The 17,759-nt window shown below is 42.5% G+C and overlaps 1 protein-coding gene across 1 annotated transcript in view; it reads right to left on the bottom strand.

Annotated features, from left to right (window-relative positions):
• bag6 (BCL2 associated athanogene 6) overlaps positions 1-17,759 on the bottom strand; it is a 41,207-nt gene that overhangs the window by 10,936 nt on the left and 12,512 nt on the right. Inside the window, exons 10-18 of the mRNA XM_060944239.1 lie at positions 15,717-15,936; positions 15,464-15,523; positions 14,705-15,330; positions 14,455-14,539; positions 11,627-11,991; positions 8,067-8,343; positions 5,370-5,539; positions 5,187-5,240; positions 4,987-5,089 (exon numbers count right to left, since the gene is read on the bottom strand). Coding sequence (XP_060800222.1) covers positions 4,987-5,089; positions 5,187-5,240; positions 5,370-5,539; positions 8,067-8,343; positions 11,627-11,991; positions 14,455-14,539; positions 14,705-15,330; positions 15,464-15,523; positions 15,717-15,936 — 1,960 coding nt within the window. The remainder of the gene's footprint in view (positions 1-4,986; positions 5,090-5,186; positions 5,241-5,369; positions 5,540-8,066; positions 8,344-11,626; positions 11,992-14,454; positions 14,540-14,704; positions 15,331-15,463; positions 15,524-15,716; positions 15,937-17,759) is intronic.

Raw genomic sequence — 17,759 nt, 5'->3', positions numbered from 1 at the left:
GCCTTGAAGGTCTAGAGAAATGCATTTTTTTGCGCTAAAACAGAATAGCAGTTAAATTCAGCAAGGTTTACTGAGTCCCTGGACAGAGGCAACTATTCTCTAAACAGCACAGTAGCCGATATACGGTATTTGCAGCTAAGAGCCGAGTAAATTTAGCCCTTTTAGAGCTGCCTGGAAGTAGCAGACGGGAGCCGCATGACGTCACTGGTGTGTGTGTCGGTCACGAACAACAACATGAGCGAGCAAAGTGAGCAGGAATTTAGTGAGAGAGAAGCTGATGATGTACTGACAGAGGAAGAAGTGGCCAGCGATAGGGAAGACAGAGGTATCGAACCGTACCGATTCGAGCCAGAATTGTCCAATGACAGCGGGGACAGTGACAATGATGAACCCGAGGACGATAATGAAGACCGACTTGCAAATATGGAATGGAAAGCTTTTCAAAACGTTCTTAGAATTAGAACAGACTTAAAGATGATATGCTAGCCTAGGACAGCTACAGCTGACAGTCTTCAGTTCAACTTTTCCATGGCTGTGCATAGTCTATTGCTGGCAGTAGACCACCCAGTAAACGCGCAACGGGGTGAGGTTGGATGACTGGAAGTTGAAGATGCATTCCTCAAGTTAGCAGCATTACAGTATGTTGGAAACAAAATGCTTTGCAGTTCATTGTAGCAAAGTCTTGACCAATTAGTGATTACCTTTATCTTTCGTGAAAAGGAACAGGGCCACTCCCTCCACGGCATTTGTGTTGCTGCACTCAGCAGCGAGACATTGCTTTCCGGGCTCCTTCCCCTTTTTTCCCCCCTTCTCCTCCATAACAGTCAGAGATTGTAGTTTAACGATTTCTCTCTCTTTCTACGTCATGTTACGTCGCAAGTTTCCATCAAAATGAAAGTAATCTAGCAGAGAGTCGGACAAAAGCTTCACTCTATGGACTAGGGATAGCGAAAACTAAAAAAAAATCTTGACCGACCACCGAGCCTCATTAGCCGGTTAAAGTCGGTTAACCTACGAGTTTAAACAGGGATGCAAACGGCGCGCCTTTTTCACGGCTCGTGCAGATCCGATTTTTTTGGGGGGGGGGGGGGGGGGGGGGGGGCGGCGTTGGAGTGTCTGAATAATTTCATCAGAGTAAATTCTGTATTAAAATTACTACATAAGCAAATGCCGTTATAGTCCATGAAAAAGCCGTGAAAAAGTTGGCATCTGCGCCTTTAGTTTGTGCGGAGAGATCTGATCTGCAATAACATGCACTGTTGGCTACAGACCGAAACATACTTTCAGAATGCACTGGCCAAGGCAGGACTAAACTCCATGTGCCTTCTAATAATAAAAAAAAAAAAAAAAAAAAAACAGAATAGTAATTTGTAAGCTAAAAAGCCTGTGTCTACACTTTTTTCTTTCGCCGAGTGGCAGCGGGAGGGCGGGACATGACTGAATGGGTGTTTCTGATTTGTCAGCTGTCTTTAACTGGGGCGGGACATGACTGAATGGGTGTTTCTGACTTGTCAGCTGTCTTTAACTGGGGCGGGAGATGACTGAATGGGTGTTTCTGATTTGTCAGCTGTCGTCCTTACACCGCATGGCATGCCCAAGCATTTACAAACACAAAATTCCAGGTTCTCCGCTCTAAAATCGGCAGCTTCAAAATGATTGATTTTTTTTTTTCACCGACAACCAAAAAAAAATTAACCGGTTGACGTTGATTCGGTCAACCACCGGTCAAACGGTCATCGGTTAACATCCCTACTATGGACGCAAGCGGAGAAACTGCCAGTAAAGCCTCCCACCAGCCAGCTAATAATGGCAACACTGGTACCAGGATTCCCTTGGTGGGAAATTTAAACTCGATGAATTCTGACTGTTCCCAACATTTACAACGTGGGTTTCAATTATAAGTTTTCACTGTCAGGACTTGTACTATTATGGCCCTTTTCCACTACCCTTTTTCAGCTCACTTCAGCTCGCTTCAGCTCACTTCAGCCCGACACGGCTCGCGTTTCGACTACCAAAAACCAGCACGACTCAGCTCGTTTCAGCTCTGCTTAGCCCCTAAAACTCGCACCGTTTTGGAGTGGGGCTGAAGCGAGCCAAACCGTGCCGACTGAGGCTGGGGGCGTGAGCAGACACTCCCCTGTGCACTGATTGGTGAGGAGGAGTGTCCTCACATGCCCACACACGCCCCGCGAGCGCGCTGGGATCTGTAAACACCGCAAACCCGGAAGAAGAAGAATTACGAATTACGAGAATTTCTGAAGCCTTATGCGCCTCGCCTCATCTATACGCTCTTGCCAGTATCTGTTGGTGTTGTAGGTGACAACAAGCCACAGCACCAAGACCAGCAACACTAACGACTCCATGTCCTCCATGTTTATTGTTTACTATTCGGGTCGTGAGACTACCGCTTAAAAGCTCACTGAATCAGTGACATACAGAGCATCGTGCACGAGTTCGCGGAGCGCAAGGCTCGTCGTATGCCCTTCAAATAATGCGCGCAGTAGGCTATTGATGTTTTATTATGAGCCATGTACAGTATGTCGCCTAATGTTTTTTTGTTTGAGTTACATGTTCGTTTGAAGGACTTAAATGTACAAACTAACATAGTTGCACCCCGTAGTGTTGAAATTGGTAAACACAGTGCATTCAGTGAGGTTTGCGCCGCCCTCCTTTTATTTCTGACTCTTCCTGTCACCACTCTGAGCGCTCATTCGTATGCCCTTCAAATAATGTGCGCAGTATAGGCTATTGATGTTTTATTATGAGCCATGTACAGTATCCTAATGTTTTTTGTTTCTGAGTTACATGTTCGTTTGAAGGACTTGATGTACTAAATAACATAGTTGCACCCGGTAGTGTTGAAATTGGTAAACACCGCAGTTGCGGACATTTTGTAAATGATGTTATGATAAGCTTTAATAAAATGCCCGGTCATTTGCCCCGCCCCCGGCCCGGCTCTGACTTGTTCCGCCACTGTCACTGATGTCACTGTTTGCGCTGCTTAACGACATCACGTGACGTCCACCCACTTTCGCTAACTCCACCCAATGTGTCCACCCACTTCCAGCCAGCACGGTTCAGCGCGGTTGTAGTCGAAATGCAACTTCAATAGCCCCGCTCAGCTCGACTCGGCACGGCACGGCTCAGCCGCGTTTGTAGTGGAAAAGCGGCATTATTATCCAAGGAGGAAGGGTGTACAGCCCCGCCTAGCAGTATTGGCACCCCTTAATTTTATTCACAACTTTTGTAATATCTCCAGAAATAAATGGAAATGGACACAATTTGCAATACCAAGATCTTTTAATTGAAGGTCCAAAGGAACTGAAAAGTTGTTTTTGTTCAAAATAGGCATTTTAATTTCTAAGACAACAAAAAACCAAAAATACAGCAGGTGCAGGAATATTGGCACCCCTCCTTAGTATTTGGTTGCACACCCTTTGGCAGCGATGACGGCCTCCAAACGTTTCTTGTAGCCATCAATGAGCTTCTTGCATTTGTCTTGTGGTATTTTCTCCCACTCTTCCTTCGCTATGCGCTCTAGGTCTTGGATATTTGAAGGATTCCTTCTGCCAATGGCAGATTTCAACTCCCCCCAAAGATTCTCAATTGGATTGAGGTCAGGACTCATTGCTGGCCATTTCAAAACAGTCCATTTTTTCTTTTCTAACCATTTTTGTGTGCTTTTAGATGTGTGTTTGGGGTCTTTGTCCTGCTGGAGTACCCAAGATCTTCGCCTCAAACTGAGCGTTCTTGCACTGGGCAGGACATTTTGCTCCAAAATCTGTTGATAATCTTCAGATTTCATAATACCTATGACACGGGTAAGGCCTCCAGTCCCAGATGCAGCAAAGCAGCCCCACAGCATTATTGATCCTCCACCATGCTTGACTGTTGGTAGGGTGTTCTTTTCTTTGAATGCTTCATTGCAGCGCCTGTAAACATACTGCCTGTGAGAATTCCCAAAAAGCTCTACTTTTGTCTCATCTGTCCACAGGACATTTTCCCAGAAGGACTGTGGCTTGTCCAGGTTCTCTTTCACAAACTCCAGATGCTCCTTTTTGTGTCTTTTTTTTTCAATAATGGGGTCTTCCTTGGCCTCCGCCCATGTAGCCCTGCTGTGTTGAGTGTGCGCCTTATGGTGCTTCTTGAAACAGTTACCCCAGACTGTTCCAGGTGGGCCTGCAGGTCCGTAGATGTTAACTGAGGTGATTCTGCCACCAATCGCACCAACCTTCGACGACTTCTATCATTGATTTTTCTCTTACCCCCACGCCCAGGGAGGTTCTTGACAGTTCCATGCTTCAAATATTTCTTAACATTATGCACTGTTGGCACAGGGATACCAAGCTCTTTGAAGATGGCTTTATATCCTTTGGAGCTCTTGTGTTTGTCAACAACTGCATTTCTTGTTTCTTCAGACAGCTCTTTTGTCTTCACCATTGTGAAAAAGGGACTGAGTGAAACAGTTGGTTTTTCAAAACACAAATCTCATCATTCATTGGCCATTTCATGTCACAAGGGCACAGACAGGTCTTCACAGGTGATTTCCATTTGTAATTTACCATAGGTGAGTCAAATTAGGTTTAGTTAGGTTAGGTTTTAGGACTAACAGCAAAGGGTGCCAATACTAGTGATACAGCAAGATTTACCTTTTTCATTTTTTTTTTCACTCTAATTGTTAATTTTTTTATTTTGTTGATACTTTGCTCTTTTATATTAACCACGAGCTATCTGTAGAAAAATTCTGCATCACTACATCACTTTTGTTCAGGAGATGCTTAACTTTAAGTACATAAACTTCAAGGGTGCCAATACTACTAGGCAGCACTGTACATTTCTCTAGGCCTTTAAATCATGGAGATTTCTTTTACCCAGGTGTATTCTTCTTTTTAAAAGATCTATAGCTCTAAATCTTTCATCCGAATTGGTGTTTAACCTCCAGAAGTGAACTGCAGAAATAATGTACATTAGTGGCTCTGGACATACCTGTGCATTGAAGAATGTGCATGGCAATGTCAGTAAGTTGCCGTCTGAGAAAAGATCTGTTTGTCTGAGTGATGTCCACCCCGTCCCGTACTGTAACGGATGACTGAAAGATAAAGAGAAAAGAGCAAGGCATGCACAATAAATACTTAAATATTCCATGTATGTATGCATGCATTCAGAACAGATTTGATTTCACTTACAAAACTCTCAGTGATGTATTCATCTAGTTCCCCAATTAGATTATCAGCAGCTGCCTTTAGTTGAGTAAAGGACAAGAAAAATAAACAGTGAGATTGAAGAAAAAAAAAAAAAAATACTGACAGAAATCATTATGATCTATTGCTCATGAAAGGTGCACAGAAGAAATGCACAGTGTGACGTACTGCTATGTTGGCTTCAGTGGGTTCTCTGCCCTGCAGATAGTGTTCTGTGAAGAACTGCGCCAGCTGGGGCTGGATACGACTTAGTGGCTGAGACTGACCATGGAGCAGCAGCACCATGTCCACCATGGAGAAGTTCTGGCACACAAGAGTCAACAGGTCGCCAAAGAAACCTACACAGACACAGGCAGACAGTTCGGTTTCTAGAAAATACATACTCAAGTTATGTACCATGTGAATGTAAAACCTACTGACTAGAAACGTATATAAACTATTGGACAGTCAGTAAATGTTTATATAAACAAGCTTTTTATAGAACGCTTTAATGAATCCTTCAAAGATCCCCCCCCATTTAAGCTTATAATCGGTACAACTGTCCATTCACTGATCGAGGGAAGAAGTGGTCATGTGATACTGATGGATCTGTACGAGGCGGATTCCAAATGGATAGGGAAATGGATTCCAAACTCCTCAAGGAAAGTGCAACCAGAATTACTTAGTTAAAAAAAAAAAAAACCTCCCCCCCCCACCTGTGGTTGAAAGACAATACAAGATGAGCACTGATTAATACATTCGCTCATTTCCAGCTCATCTGAAGACTTTAATAATTGTAGTCTTGAATTTGCATTATACAGCTGTAAATTTTTAAAACAGTTAGTAGCAGAATTCAACAACTGCTCTTATGCTTCTATTAGAATTGAATCTTGAGGCAAGGGTTTTTTTTTCCGCCAACATTTTTACCTGTACATTCGCTCTTATGCTACTGATGTGACGGACAGAGTTTAGGTCTGGACACAATATGCAGTTTGTCTGGATTATCAAAATGGGAAACTCTCAAATTATAATCTACATCTGAAAGTCAAAAATAATTCTGATAAGTCTAACCGAGATATGCAGTGGTGCTTGAAAGTTTGTGAATCCTTTAGAATTTTCTATATTTCTGCATAAATATGACCTAAACTGTCATCAGATTTTCACACAAGTCCTAAAAGTAGATTAAAAAAAACAAAAAACAAAAAAAACCAGTTAAACAAATGAGACAAAAATATTATATTTGGTCATTTTTTTATTGAGGAAAATGATCCAATATAACTGAGTGGCAAAAGTATGTGAACCTTTGCTTTCAGTATCTGGTGTGACCCCCTTGTGCAGCAATAACTGCAACTAAACGTTTCCGGTAACTGTTGATCAGTCCTGTACACCGGCTTGGAGGAATTTTAGCCCATTCCTCTGTACAGAACAGCTTCAACTCTGGGATGTTGGTGGGTTTCCTCACATTAACTGCTCGCTTCAGGTCCTTCCACAACATTTCGATTGGATTAAGGTCAGGACTTTGACTTGGCCATTCCAAAACATTAACTTGATTCTTCTTTAACCATTTTTTGGTAGAACGACTTGTGTGCTTAGGGTCGTTGTCTTGCTGCATGACCCACCTCTAGAGATTCAGTTCATGGACAGATGTCCTGACATTTTCCTTTAGAATTCACTGGTATAATTCAGAATTCATTATTCCATCGACGATGGCAAGCCATCCTGGCCCAGAAGCAGCAAAACAGGCCCAAACCGTGATACTACCACCACCATGTTTCACAGATGGGATAAGGTTCTTATGCTGGAATGCAGGGTTTTCCTTCAAAGAGAAGCCCTTTTCTCCAAACATAACACTTCTCATTTAAACCAAAAAGTTCTATTTTGGTCTCATCCATCCACAAAACATTTTTCCAATAGCCTTCTGGCTTGTCCACGTGATCTTTAGCAAACTGCAGACGAGCAGCAATGTTCTTTTTGGAGAGCAGTGGCTTTCTCCTTGCAACCCTGCTATGCACACCATTGTTGTTCAGTGTTCTCCTGATGATGGACTCATGAACATTAGCCAATGTGAGAGAGGCCTTCAGTTGCTTAGAAGTTACCCTGGGGTCCTTTGTGACCTTGCTGACTATTACACGCCTTGCTCTTGGAATTATCTTTGTTGGTCGACCACTCCTGGGGAGGGTAACAATGGTCTTGAATTTCCTCCATTTGTACACAATCTGTCTGACTGTGGATTGGTGGAGTCCAAACTCTTTAGAGATGGTTTTGTAACCTTTTCCAGCCTGATGAGCATCAACAATTTTTCTGAGGTCCTCAGAAATCTCCTTTGCTCGTGCCATGATACACTTCCACAAACGTGTTGTGAAGATCAGACTTTGATAGATCCCTGTTCTTTAAATAAAACAGGGTGCCCACTCACACCTGATTGTCATCCCATTGATTAAAAACACTTGACTCTAATTTCACCTTCAAATTAACTGCTAATCCTAGAGGTTCACATACTTTTGCCACTCACAGATATGTAATATTGGATAATTTTCCTCAATAAATAAATGACCAAGTATAATATTTTTGTCTCATTTGTTTAACTGGGTTCTCTTTATCTACTTTTAGGACTTGTGTGAAAATCTGATGATGGTTTAGGTCATATTTAAGGGTTCACAAACTTTCAAGCACCACTATAGTAATTGACTATCATTATCTCAAAATCACAGAATAAGATGTGAGATTTAGTAAGCTTATAAGTCAATATTTCAGACATCTCTTTCCAGACATTATGCGAGATAATTAGCAAACACTCTAAACTTTGCATAACAGCAACTACATAAACAAATGCTTCTGCTGCACACAAAGTAGTGCAAGAAACAAACTGTTAGCTGACAAACTCACCCATGGCTTCTCCTGTACTGGGGGTGAAAATATTGCTCGTCTGGGAGAGTCTCTGAATGAACTGAGCAATGCTCTCAGTGTTGTTCTGTGGGGCACCTAGAGAGCCCATCATAGTGGACAGGACCCCCTGCACTATCCCAGTGAAAAGCTCTGTGTTCAGGACTTCTTCAGCTGCGGCGCCTCCTGCAGGCTCCGTTTGTGATCCAGCAGTTGGAGGAGTAGGAGTGGGGCCTGATGGTTGAGCTGTGGGGGGCTGAACATGGCTCTGTTGTGAGGCCTGACAAAGAGGTACAAATCAATTGCCACACAGAAGCCTGAATGCACACTTAAAAAAAAAAATCAAATTATGGCATAGGTTGTGCAGTGGAAGCTCAACCGCTAGGTTTCTGTGCTCATGGCTAGAAGAGTTCAAATCCCATTACTGACAGAAATGCATTATAAAACGTATGCTTATGAATTACTGCATACATTTCCCTTTTAGGTTCGGAGTTAATATTAAACGAGCTTAGCTCAAGACTCTGGTGCATTGAATCACAAGCCCCATTCATGTTTTAACCATTTGGTTGCATCCTGCAGTGGCATATTTACTTATGCCGCTTTTCCACTACAAACGCGGCTGAGTCGTGCCGTGCTGAGTTGGGCCGAGTCGAGCTGAGCGGGGCTATTGGAGTTGCATTTCGACTACAACCGCGCTGAACCATGCTGGCTGGAAGTGGGTGGACACATTGGGTGGAGTTAGCGAAAGTGGGTGGATGTCACGTGATGTCGTTAGGCGGCGCAAACAGTGACATCAGTGATCTTTTAAGCGGTAGTCTCACGACCCGGATAGTAAACAATAAACATGGAGGACATGGAGTCGTTAGTGTTGCTGGTCTTGGTGCTGTGGCTTGTTGTCACCGACAACGCCAACAGCGTATAGATGAGGCGAGGTGCATAAGGCTTCAGAAATTCTCGTAATTCATAATTCTTCTTCTTCCGGGTTTACGGTGTTTACAGATCCCAGCGTGCTCGCGGGGCATGTGTGGGCATGTGAGGACACTCCTCCTCACCAATCAGTGCACAGGGGAGTGTCTGCTCACGCCCCTAGCCCCACTCGGCTCGGTTTGGCTCGCTTCAGCCCCACTCCAAAACCGTGCGAGTTTTGGGTGGTAAGCAGGGCTGAAGCGAGCCGAGTCGTGCTGCTCTGAGGTAGTCGAAACGCGAGCCGTGTCGGGCTGAAGTGAGCTGAAAAAGGGTAGTGGAAAAGGGCCATTAGAGTTTAACTGGGTTGATATTCAACATTTAAAAGAAAGATCAACACTGAAAGAAGAACTGAAGGCAAATTTATCATCAAAATTCTATTTCTCTCATTTTATTAAATATAGGAATGCATTTTTGATAGCTATTTTGTCACCGCTATAGCAAGCTGAGTGTTTAAAATACGCTATGTAATATATCAATCCATATGTTAAGGCAATGGCCGTAAATGAGATCTGTCGAGACATCATAGGACGGAAGTAAAACGGACAGCGGAAATCAAAGTGACCAACCCTGTCTCGGAAATCACTCACTCGTTCACTGCTCCCTATATGGGGAATTACTATATAGAGGACTATATTAGTGAGCTCATTGGTAAACAGGGCTGTGAAATAGAAATGACAAAATCCGAGGAAACAATTTTAGCAGGGGGTCTGGGGGGAGCGGTCCCCCAGGAGCCGGGGGCCTGGGGTCCGCAGGACCCCAGAAACTGAACAGATTTTGTGTATATTGATAGATTTGAAGCATCTCCTGAAAGCAAATATTTTCTCAACCATGCCATTTAATTTGAATTGTTTATTATTATTATTATTAATTGAATATATAAATGTGAACAAGATGGTCTACCTGGTAATCTATAGTTCAACAGCTTCAATTTCACCAATTCCGCATGTTTTTTTCCTTTAACATGGTCAACCAAACGCGTTCTTCCACCAGAACTGTACTTCACATCCTGATGGCACAAGATGCAGTAAGCTTTCCCCAGTTCTTTTATCTTCCGTATGTGCTCACTCACTACCGACTTTAAACTCCAGCCATCGCCAATTCCATGGATTTTTGATGCCGTTTTCCTTGGCAAATGTTTTTGACATCGTCGGTCTCACCGGCCTCCCTCCGAACGATGTCCCTCCGTGACACAGACATACCGCGAAATTCTCCTTTTCAAAACCGTTGATATCGAAAGCATGTTTAAAGAGCACAAGATTCGTGCCGTGGTTTGTAAGCATGGCGCAAATGCCGTAAACCGATCTGTCATTGTTGCAAAAGAAAGCTACCCCCCAATTTTTATTGCAAAATTAGATGATTTACTAAAATGATATTTTTGGCGGCCAAATTCGCGGAATTCCGCGGATTTTTCACAGCCCTGTTGGTAAAATGAAAAAAAAAAAATTTCAGACACTAGTCCATCACGCTGGTATTTACGTCATTACTGTCGCACAATTAAAACGTGCCAGATCAGTCGGCTGGTGGGTTTCAAAATAATAAAACACATGCATGGATTTTTGAGATAAATCCATATTATACTGAGCGCATTTCCCACATTAATCAATACAAAGTACCTGCATCTTTCAGTTCTTTTTTAAAATCAAGGCTGAATTCTTTTCTTCTTTGCCGCTGCCTTTTATTAAATCAAATTTGAGACTTTTAATTTGATTTCTTTCAGCGCGACCGCAGTGCATGATGGGATATTTTGCTTTGGTTAGTGACCATCGTTGTACACTACTTTTCATGATGCATTATGGGATACTTTGAGTGCACTATATAGGGTGTAAATAATCCTCACTAAGGTTTCAGACAGCACTACAAAATGCCGTCCCCACTATATTAGTACCCTATATAGTGAGTAGAGAGCGATTTTGGACACGGCAACATCTGCCAACGTCGTCAATAGACATGCGCATCCCTCTCTTGAATGCTGATGTAATCAAGCCGGAAGTTGCTTGTTTTGATAGCAATCAGGAAAGTTTGAAAAAAAAAAGTAGGCAGTAATCATCATTTAAACTCGTTTTTGTGCAATATTTTGTTTGGAAAACAGTTTTCAAAATGGCGGCACTGACACCTGGCTGATCACGCTTCGAAGTCTCGCACAAGTGTTGTGAAGATCTCGCAGATAAGCGACGCCTGCTGTGGACCAAACAAACTAAATTCAACATGGCGAAAAACCGAACAGGCCGATAAGTATAATATTTAATTGCAATTAGTTGCCAATACGAGTCACGATATAAGGTTACTAAAACCGAAAACGTAATTGAATAACACGTTAATTAAGAAATAAAGCAAGTTTAAAAATGACTTCAGTTCTCCTTTAACTTAATCAGCAATCTGGTTTTGGTGAGATTCTTAAACCCTGACCCATTTTACTAGCATGAAGAACGTTATTTGATGGAGACTACAAAGCACTTCTACATCACTCTGGATAAAAGCATCTGCTGAATGCTAGAAATGTAAATTTTACTTCCTTTCGTTGACATCACTGGTTGCCAAACTGCCAGAGACTAACGCCTACTTAGGTAAAAATGTTTAGTACTGAATAGCTTTCTGACCTGTATGAAGTCAGTGACTCCCTGAATAAAGGCAGGTATTCCTGGCATTGTCACAGTCACAGAAGGATTTGCTCCTGGAGCCTGGCCAGCAGCAGCCACCCCTCCGAGGACAGAGCCTAGAAGCTGGTCCAAGTTGCCCATTTGGGGAGGCCCCTGAGCAGGTGCAGGGGGTGGTCCAGACTGGGGAGCAGTACTTGCAGTGGTGCTTGTTGAGTGTGTGGGTCCTGAGGCACTGGTGGTAGATTCAGACATTCGGGGAAAGGTTGATGATGAGGAAGAGGATGTAGAGGAAGATGAGGTGGAAAATGAGAATGTATAAGAGGAGCTGGAGGGCGAGGATGAGGAAGAGGTAGTGGTCTCACTGGCTGTAGAAATAGAAAAAAAGACGACGTATTAATGCATTTTGCAAAAGTTGTCTGTCCGGGAAAGTGGGGAGACTTGTGACAGGGGAGACCTGGGACAGTTTGTATTTCCATAAATTAATTTCAGCCAGTCACATTTTAGATTACATCAGAAGTTAGATGTTGAGCAACGAAGCTTCGTCCAGCTTCGTCCTTTGGAGCCACGAAGCTGGACATTGCAATCAGGTCTTTGGAGTTCAAGATTTTTGTCAACCAAAACTTGTATTTTCCACTTCGCAACCCACCTCCATTTTATGGTGTAATGTAGGCTGATGAATTCAGGATTTGTTAGGAATTAAAGTATGTAGCCTAGAGTTACCAGATATATAGTATTTATTAAACTTAAAAACTATTAAACTTTTCCGGGGAAAAACATTTAAGGATCTACCCCCCCCCCCAAAAAAAAAAAAGAATTGGGACAGTTCATGTTACAGGGTTTTTTTTTCCCCCTCGTGGTTTATAAACATAAAATTGCTTAAGCATTTTTGTGAAAAATGTGTGCATGTACCTGCATAAGGATTAAGCTTATTTCATTCCTTCTTGAGAATGGAACTGTTTTGTCAAGTCAGGTTTTGGGTAAATGGACAGTTTTCTACAGCTGTACCAATATCGTGTGTTCGTACAATTCATATGTTACAAGTTTTGATAATAAATAAAAATTAAACAAACATGTAGGCCTCAGTATTTTACTTTTGTTCCATGTCTCCCCACCATGTCCCATATTTTCCCTACAAAAAAATGAATGACAGGAAAAGTGAAGACTGAAGGCCAGTATATACACTAGTGCATCTCAAACAATCAGAATATTATAAACAAGTTTTTTTTTTTGTAATTTAATTCAAAAAGGTAAACTTTCATATATTCTATGTTCATTACACGTAAAGTGAAATATTTCAGGTCTTTTTTTGTTTTAGTTTTGATGACTACGGCTTACAGCTCATGAAAATCAGAAATCCAGCATCTTAAATTATTAGACTATTTCCTAACATCAATCAAAAAAAGGATTTACAATACAGAAATGTCCAACTTCTAAAAAGTATGTCCATTTATACACTCAATACTTGGTTGGGGCTCCTTTATCACGAAGTACTGCATCAATGTGGCATGGAGGCGATCAGCCTGTGGCACTGCTGAGGTGTTATTGAAGCCCAGGTTGTTTGATAACAGCCTTCAGCTTATCTGTATTTTTGGATTGGATGTTGTTCTCATTGTCTTCTTGCCAATACCCCAGAGATTCTCTATGGGGTTCAGGCCAGATGAGTTGGCTGGCCAATCAAGCACAGTAATATCATGGTCAGCAAACCATTTGGTAGTAGTTTTGGCACTGTGGGCAGGTGCTAAGTCCTGCTGGAAAAGAAAATCAGCATCTCCATAAAGCTCGTCAGCAGATGGAAGCATGAAGTGCTCTAAAATCTCCTGGTCAATGGCTGCGTTGACTTTGGACACAGTGGACCAACACCAGCAGATGATCTGGCATTCCGAATCATCACAGACTGCAGAAACTTCACACTGGACTTCAAACACCTTGGATTCTGTGCCTCTCCACTCTTCCTCCAGACTCTCAAACCTTCATTTCCAAATGAAGTGTAAAATTTACCTTCATCTGAAAAGAGGAGTTTGGGCCACTGAGCAACAGTCCAGCTCTTTTTCTCCTTAGCCCAGGTAAGATGCTTCTGACGTTGTCTCTGGTTCAGAAGTGGATTGATATTAGGAATGCGACAGTTGTAGCCACTTTCCTGAAGAAGGTTGTGCATGGTGGCTCTTGATACACTGACACCAGCCTCAGTCCACTCCTTGTGAAGCTCTCCCAAGTTCTTGAATCAACTTTTCTTGACAATCCACTCAAGGCTGCAGTCATGCCTGTTGCTTGTGCACCTTTTCCAGCCAACCTTTTCAGAAATGACCTTCTGTGATTTACCCTCCTTGTGCAGGGTGTCGATGATCATCTTCTGGACAAGCGTCAAGTCAGCAGTCTTCCCCATGATTGTGAGTGCTGAACTAGACTGAGAGATGCACAGTACTTATACTGTTTTACCCAAACTCAAAATGAAATACTCTCATATTTTGAGATTTTTTTTGTGTCTCTGGCCATAATTATCAAAATTAAAATAGAAAAATATTTTAAACATTTTAGTTTACATGTAATAAGTCTAAAATAGATTACATTTTCACTTTTTTGAATCACTGATGAAAAATACTGCACTTTTTCACAATATTCTAATTGCTTGAGATGCACCAGCATGACAAGCTGAGGAACTAATGTTGTGGTAAACAGGTATAGTACATACTCTCTAATGCAATATGCATGTGACGCCACCTGCAAAGTTGTTCACACAATCTATAAAAGCTGAAAACTTGTCCCAAGTCTCCCCACTCTCCCTTGTACAGTTTTGTCTGAAAGTAGAGAACGGTACATTGCAAACATACTCATCTGGCCAGAAACCCCTGTCAAGAGCTGTCCCATCATTCCACTAATCATTTGATTAATAGCAGCTGGATTAATGGGTGTAGCCTGTACGGGAAAAAAAAAAAAAAATTATATATAGTGAAAAAAATTAACCAGTATATGAACTGTAAAAACAAACTAGTAGAAATAGTTCTCTTTTTAGAGCCTCTTTGATGGTTACTACAGGTTTGTAACTGTTCTCCATGATAAACTGAATGTTAAGGCGCTAACCTGGCCTGGATGCTGGCCCATCGTAGGAGGAACAGCAGTTCGCAGATTGATGGTGGTTCCTCTGGTGGTGAAGGAAGGATTTGCCATGCGGTGAGGAAAGGAAGGCAAGGTGAATACAAACCTAGCTTGATGTGGGTGAGGGGGAAAAGGAGGGGGAGTGGGGCCTGTGCCGGCAGGGGCGGGGCCTGTACTGGCAGGGGCGGGGCCTGTACTGGCAGGGGCGGGGCCTGTACTGGCAGGGGCGGGGCCTGTACTGGCAGGGGCGGGGCCTGTGCCGGCAGGGGCGGGGCCTGTGCCGGCAGGGGCGGGGCCTGTGCCGGCAGGGGCGGGGCCTGTGCCGGCAGGGGCGGGGCCTGTGCCGGCAGGGGCGGGGCCTGTGCCACCTGGGGCGGGGCCTGTGCCGGCAGGGGCGGGGCCTGTGCCACCTGGGGCGGGGCCTGTGCCACCTGGGGCGGGGCCTGTATCGGCATGGGCGGGGCCTGTGCCAGCTGGGCTTGGGGTTTGCTGTCCATGTTGACCAGCAGCAGAAGCAGCATTTGCCATGGCCATAGCTTGTTGAGTAACTTGATTTACAATGGCTTGCATAAATTCTGGAGGTAAACCAGGTATCTGTATAGGAGTCGTGCCTGGTATAGAAATACAGACAAACAAAAATCATAAGATGCAGAAACTTTGTAAAGCTATAGTTTAAAAACAAACACTAATTTAAAAAAACAAACAAAAACCCATATGCAGTTGTGAGAAGTGTTCATCTCTTACCAGGCTGTCCAGTACCAGCAGCATTCTGTTGTCCAGGGGCCTGAGCATTGCTTCCATTATCTGAAACAAAATTAGATTTATATTTTAAAGGGTGCACGCACACGCATGCACGTGTGTGTGTGTGTGTGTGTGTGTGTGTGTGTGTGAGAGAGAGAGAGAGAACGCACGTGCAGGCATGCACATACTGTATGTACAAGTACATATGTGCAAGTACATACACAAACCTACATGCCCACTCACACGAAAGACCCACCATCAATGTTAATCTGCATCATCACCACTGGCTCCATAGTTTGATGGCTTATACGTATCACCCTGGGCCCTGGCTGTCCAGTCTGCTGATTGGCCATACCTGGCTGTGGGGTGGGCATTTGTCCATGCCCTTGTTGCTCGGATTGGTCAGCAGGTTGAGGGGGACTCTCAGCCTGTGGTCTGCCATTAGCTGACATGGTCACTGTGGTCCCCAAATTAACCTATAAGAATATATAAATCAAGCATATATAAATCAAGCAATTATATTCATTAATAAAATGGCAAATTATACTCAAACATCAGGATTTATGCTTTATTAACAGACACACATACACAACAAGGTTTTTCCAGATATAAAAAGTAAACTTTCCATCAATATCTGCATGGACAGCTCACTACTGACTTCATTATTAGTACAACAGTGATAATCTGTCTGAACATACAGCATACTGCAAGAAAAGTTCTGAAAGTGAACCACTACCACAGTGGCCACAAAGTCAATACTACATGCATTCTGCTTCAAATTTATTTTCAGCTTTTGTATGAGGTATATGCATATGTAAGCAAAAAAATAAACTACTTGATACACAGTAGTATTTGTCTATGAAAGAATTTTACTATCATAGTGGGACAAATACGTAAAATTTTGTAGTGACCTAGTAGCAACACTAAAAAGCACAGATTTCAAAACACATGCACTTTTACCTATTAATTCATTTACTTCTTTCAGGGGCTATCAGAATCCTGCCGTGTCCGAAATCACTCCTTACTCACTATATAGTGAGGTTGCCATTTTGTAGTGCTGTCCGAATGTATAGTAAGCATTATTATACCCTATATAGTGCACTCAAAGTATCCCACAAGGCGACACGAAAAGTAGTGTACAACTGATGGTCACTAACCAAGCAATATATCTCATCAAGCACTGCAGTCGCGCTGAAAGAAATCAAAAGCTTCAAATTTGATTTAATAAAAGGCATCAGCAAAGAAGAAAGTATTCAGCCTTGATTTAAATGAACTGAAAGATGCAGCAGACACAAAGTAGACATGCCAACCCTGTATGATAGCAAACTGTAATGGTTGTTTTGAGATATTTGTCCATGTCTGCCAACAGCAGACATAATGCACGCAGAGCGTGCATGGGGGGATTCCAAAGGGGGGGGTGCACCATATATATATATATATATATATATATATATATATATATATATATATATATATATATATAGAGAGAGAGAGAGAGAGAGAGAGAGAGAGAGAGAGAAAGAGAGAGAGCAGGCATGCAAACTGGTCAGGGGTGAAAAAGGTGAGAAGGATGCACGGGGACACGGCACGTGCGCAAAAGTACATTTCGTAGTCTACGTTACAAAAAAAATTGCAACCAGTGACATCTTGAATTTAATACAGTACAAAATAACTTTCCATAAACATGTCTTAATAAGTTACTGTTGAGTGGCCGGTAAATTGTACCATTTATTTGTCAGTGGCCGGTAAAGTTTGATATTTTGTGAAGTTAATTTTCACCCCTGTGTACAACACAGTGGGCTATTTACAAAAAGGTATATATTACTGCCTGTGCTATCTAACAGACCTACCCCAGAGGACACACCTGGCCAATCCCTGTCTGTCAATTTTCTTAAAGACATCACCTATGTGAAATCAGGGGCGGATCTAGAAAAATATTTATGGGGTGGCAAGAGGGGGGCAGGAATTTTTGAGGGGTGGCAACGTATTACAGACATGTATATATACTGAATTTAATCACAGTTTGACGACAAATAGTATGTACACACTACAAAAGGGCACAGACTGCCATTTACAAACTCATACAGATAAACTTAATCTCATGCCTTTATTGTTCATGAAGAACACACATTCTCAGATGAGGTCTATACCGTTTCTGGACAGTTTTATACTGTATATGCAAAAGAACAGACACTAAAAAACAACAATAACAACACTGCTTCAAGTTCAGCATGATTTAAACCATTTACACCAGTGTCACATTTTATAGTTTTTTTTTTCCTCACGCTTTGTAAAGGCT

This window comes from Neoarius graeffei, chromosome 17 (assembly GCF_027579695.1).
Source record: "Neoarius graeffei isolate fNeoGra1 chromosome 17, fNeoGra1.pri, whole genome shotgun sequence".
Classification (NCBI taxonomy): Eukaryota; Metazoa; Chordata; class Actinopteri; order Siluriformes; family Ariidae; genus Neoarius; species Neoarius graeffei.
Note: the sequence above shows the minus strand (reverse complement) of the source record. Positions and strands in the feature narration are given on the sequence as shown.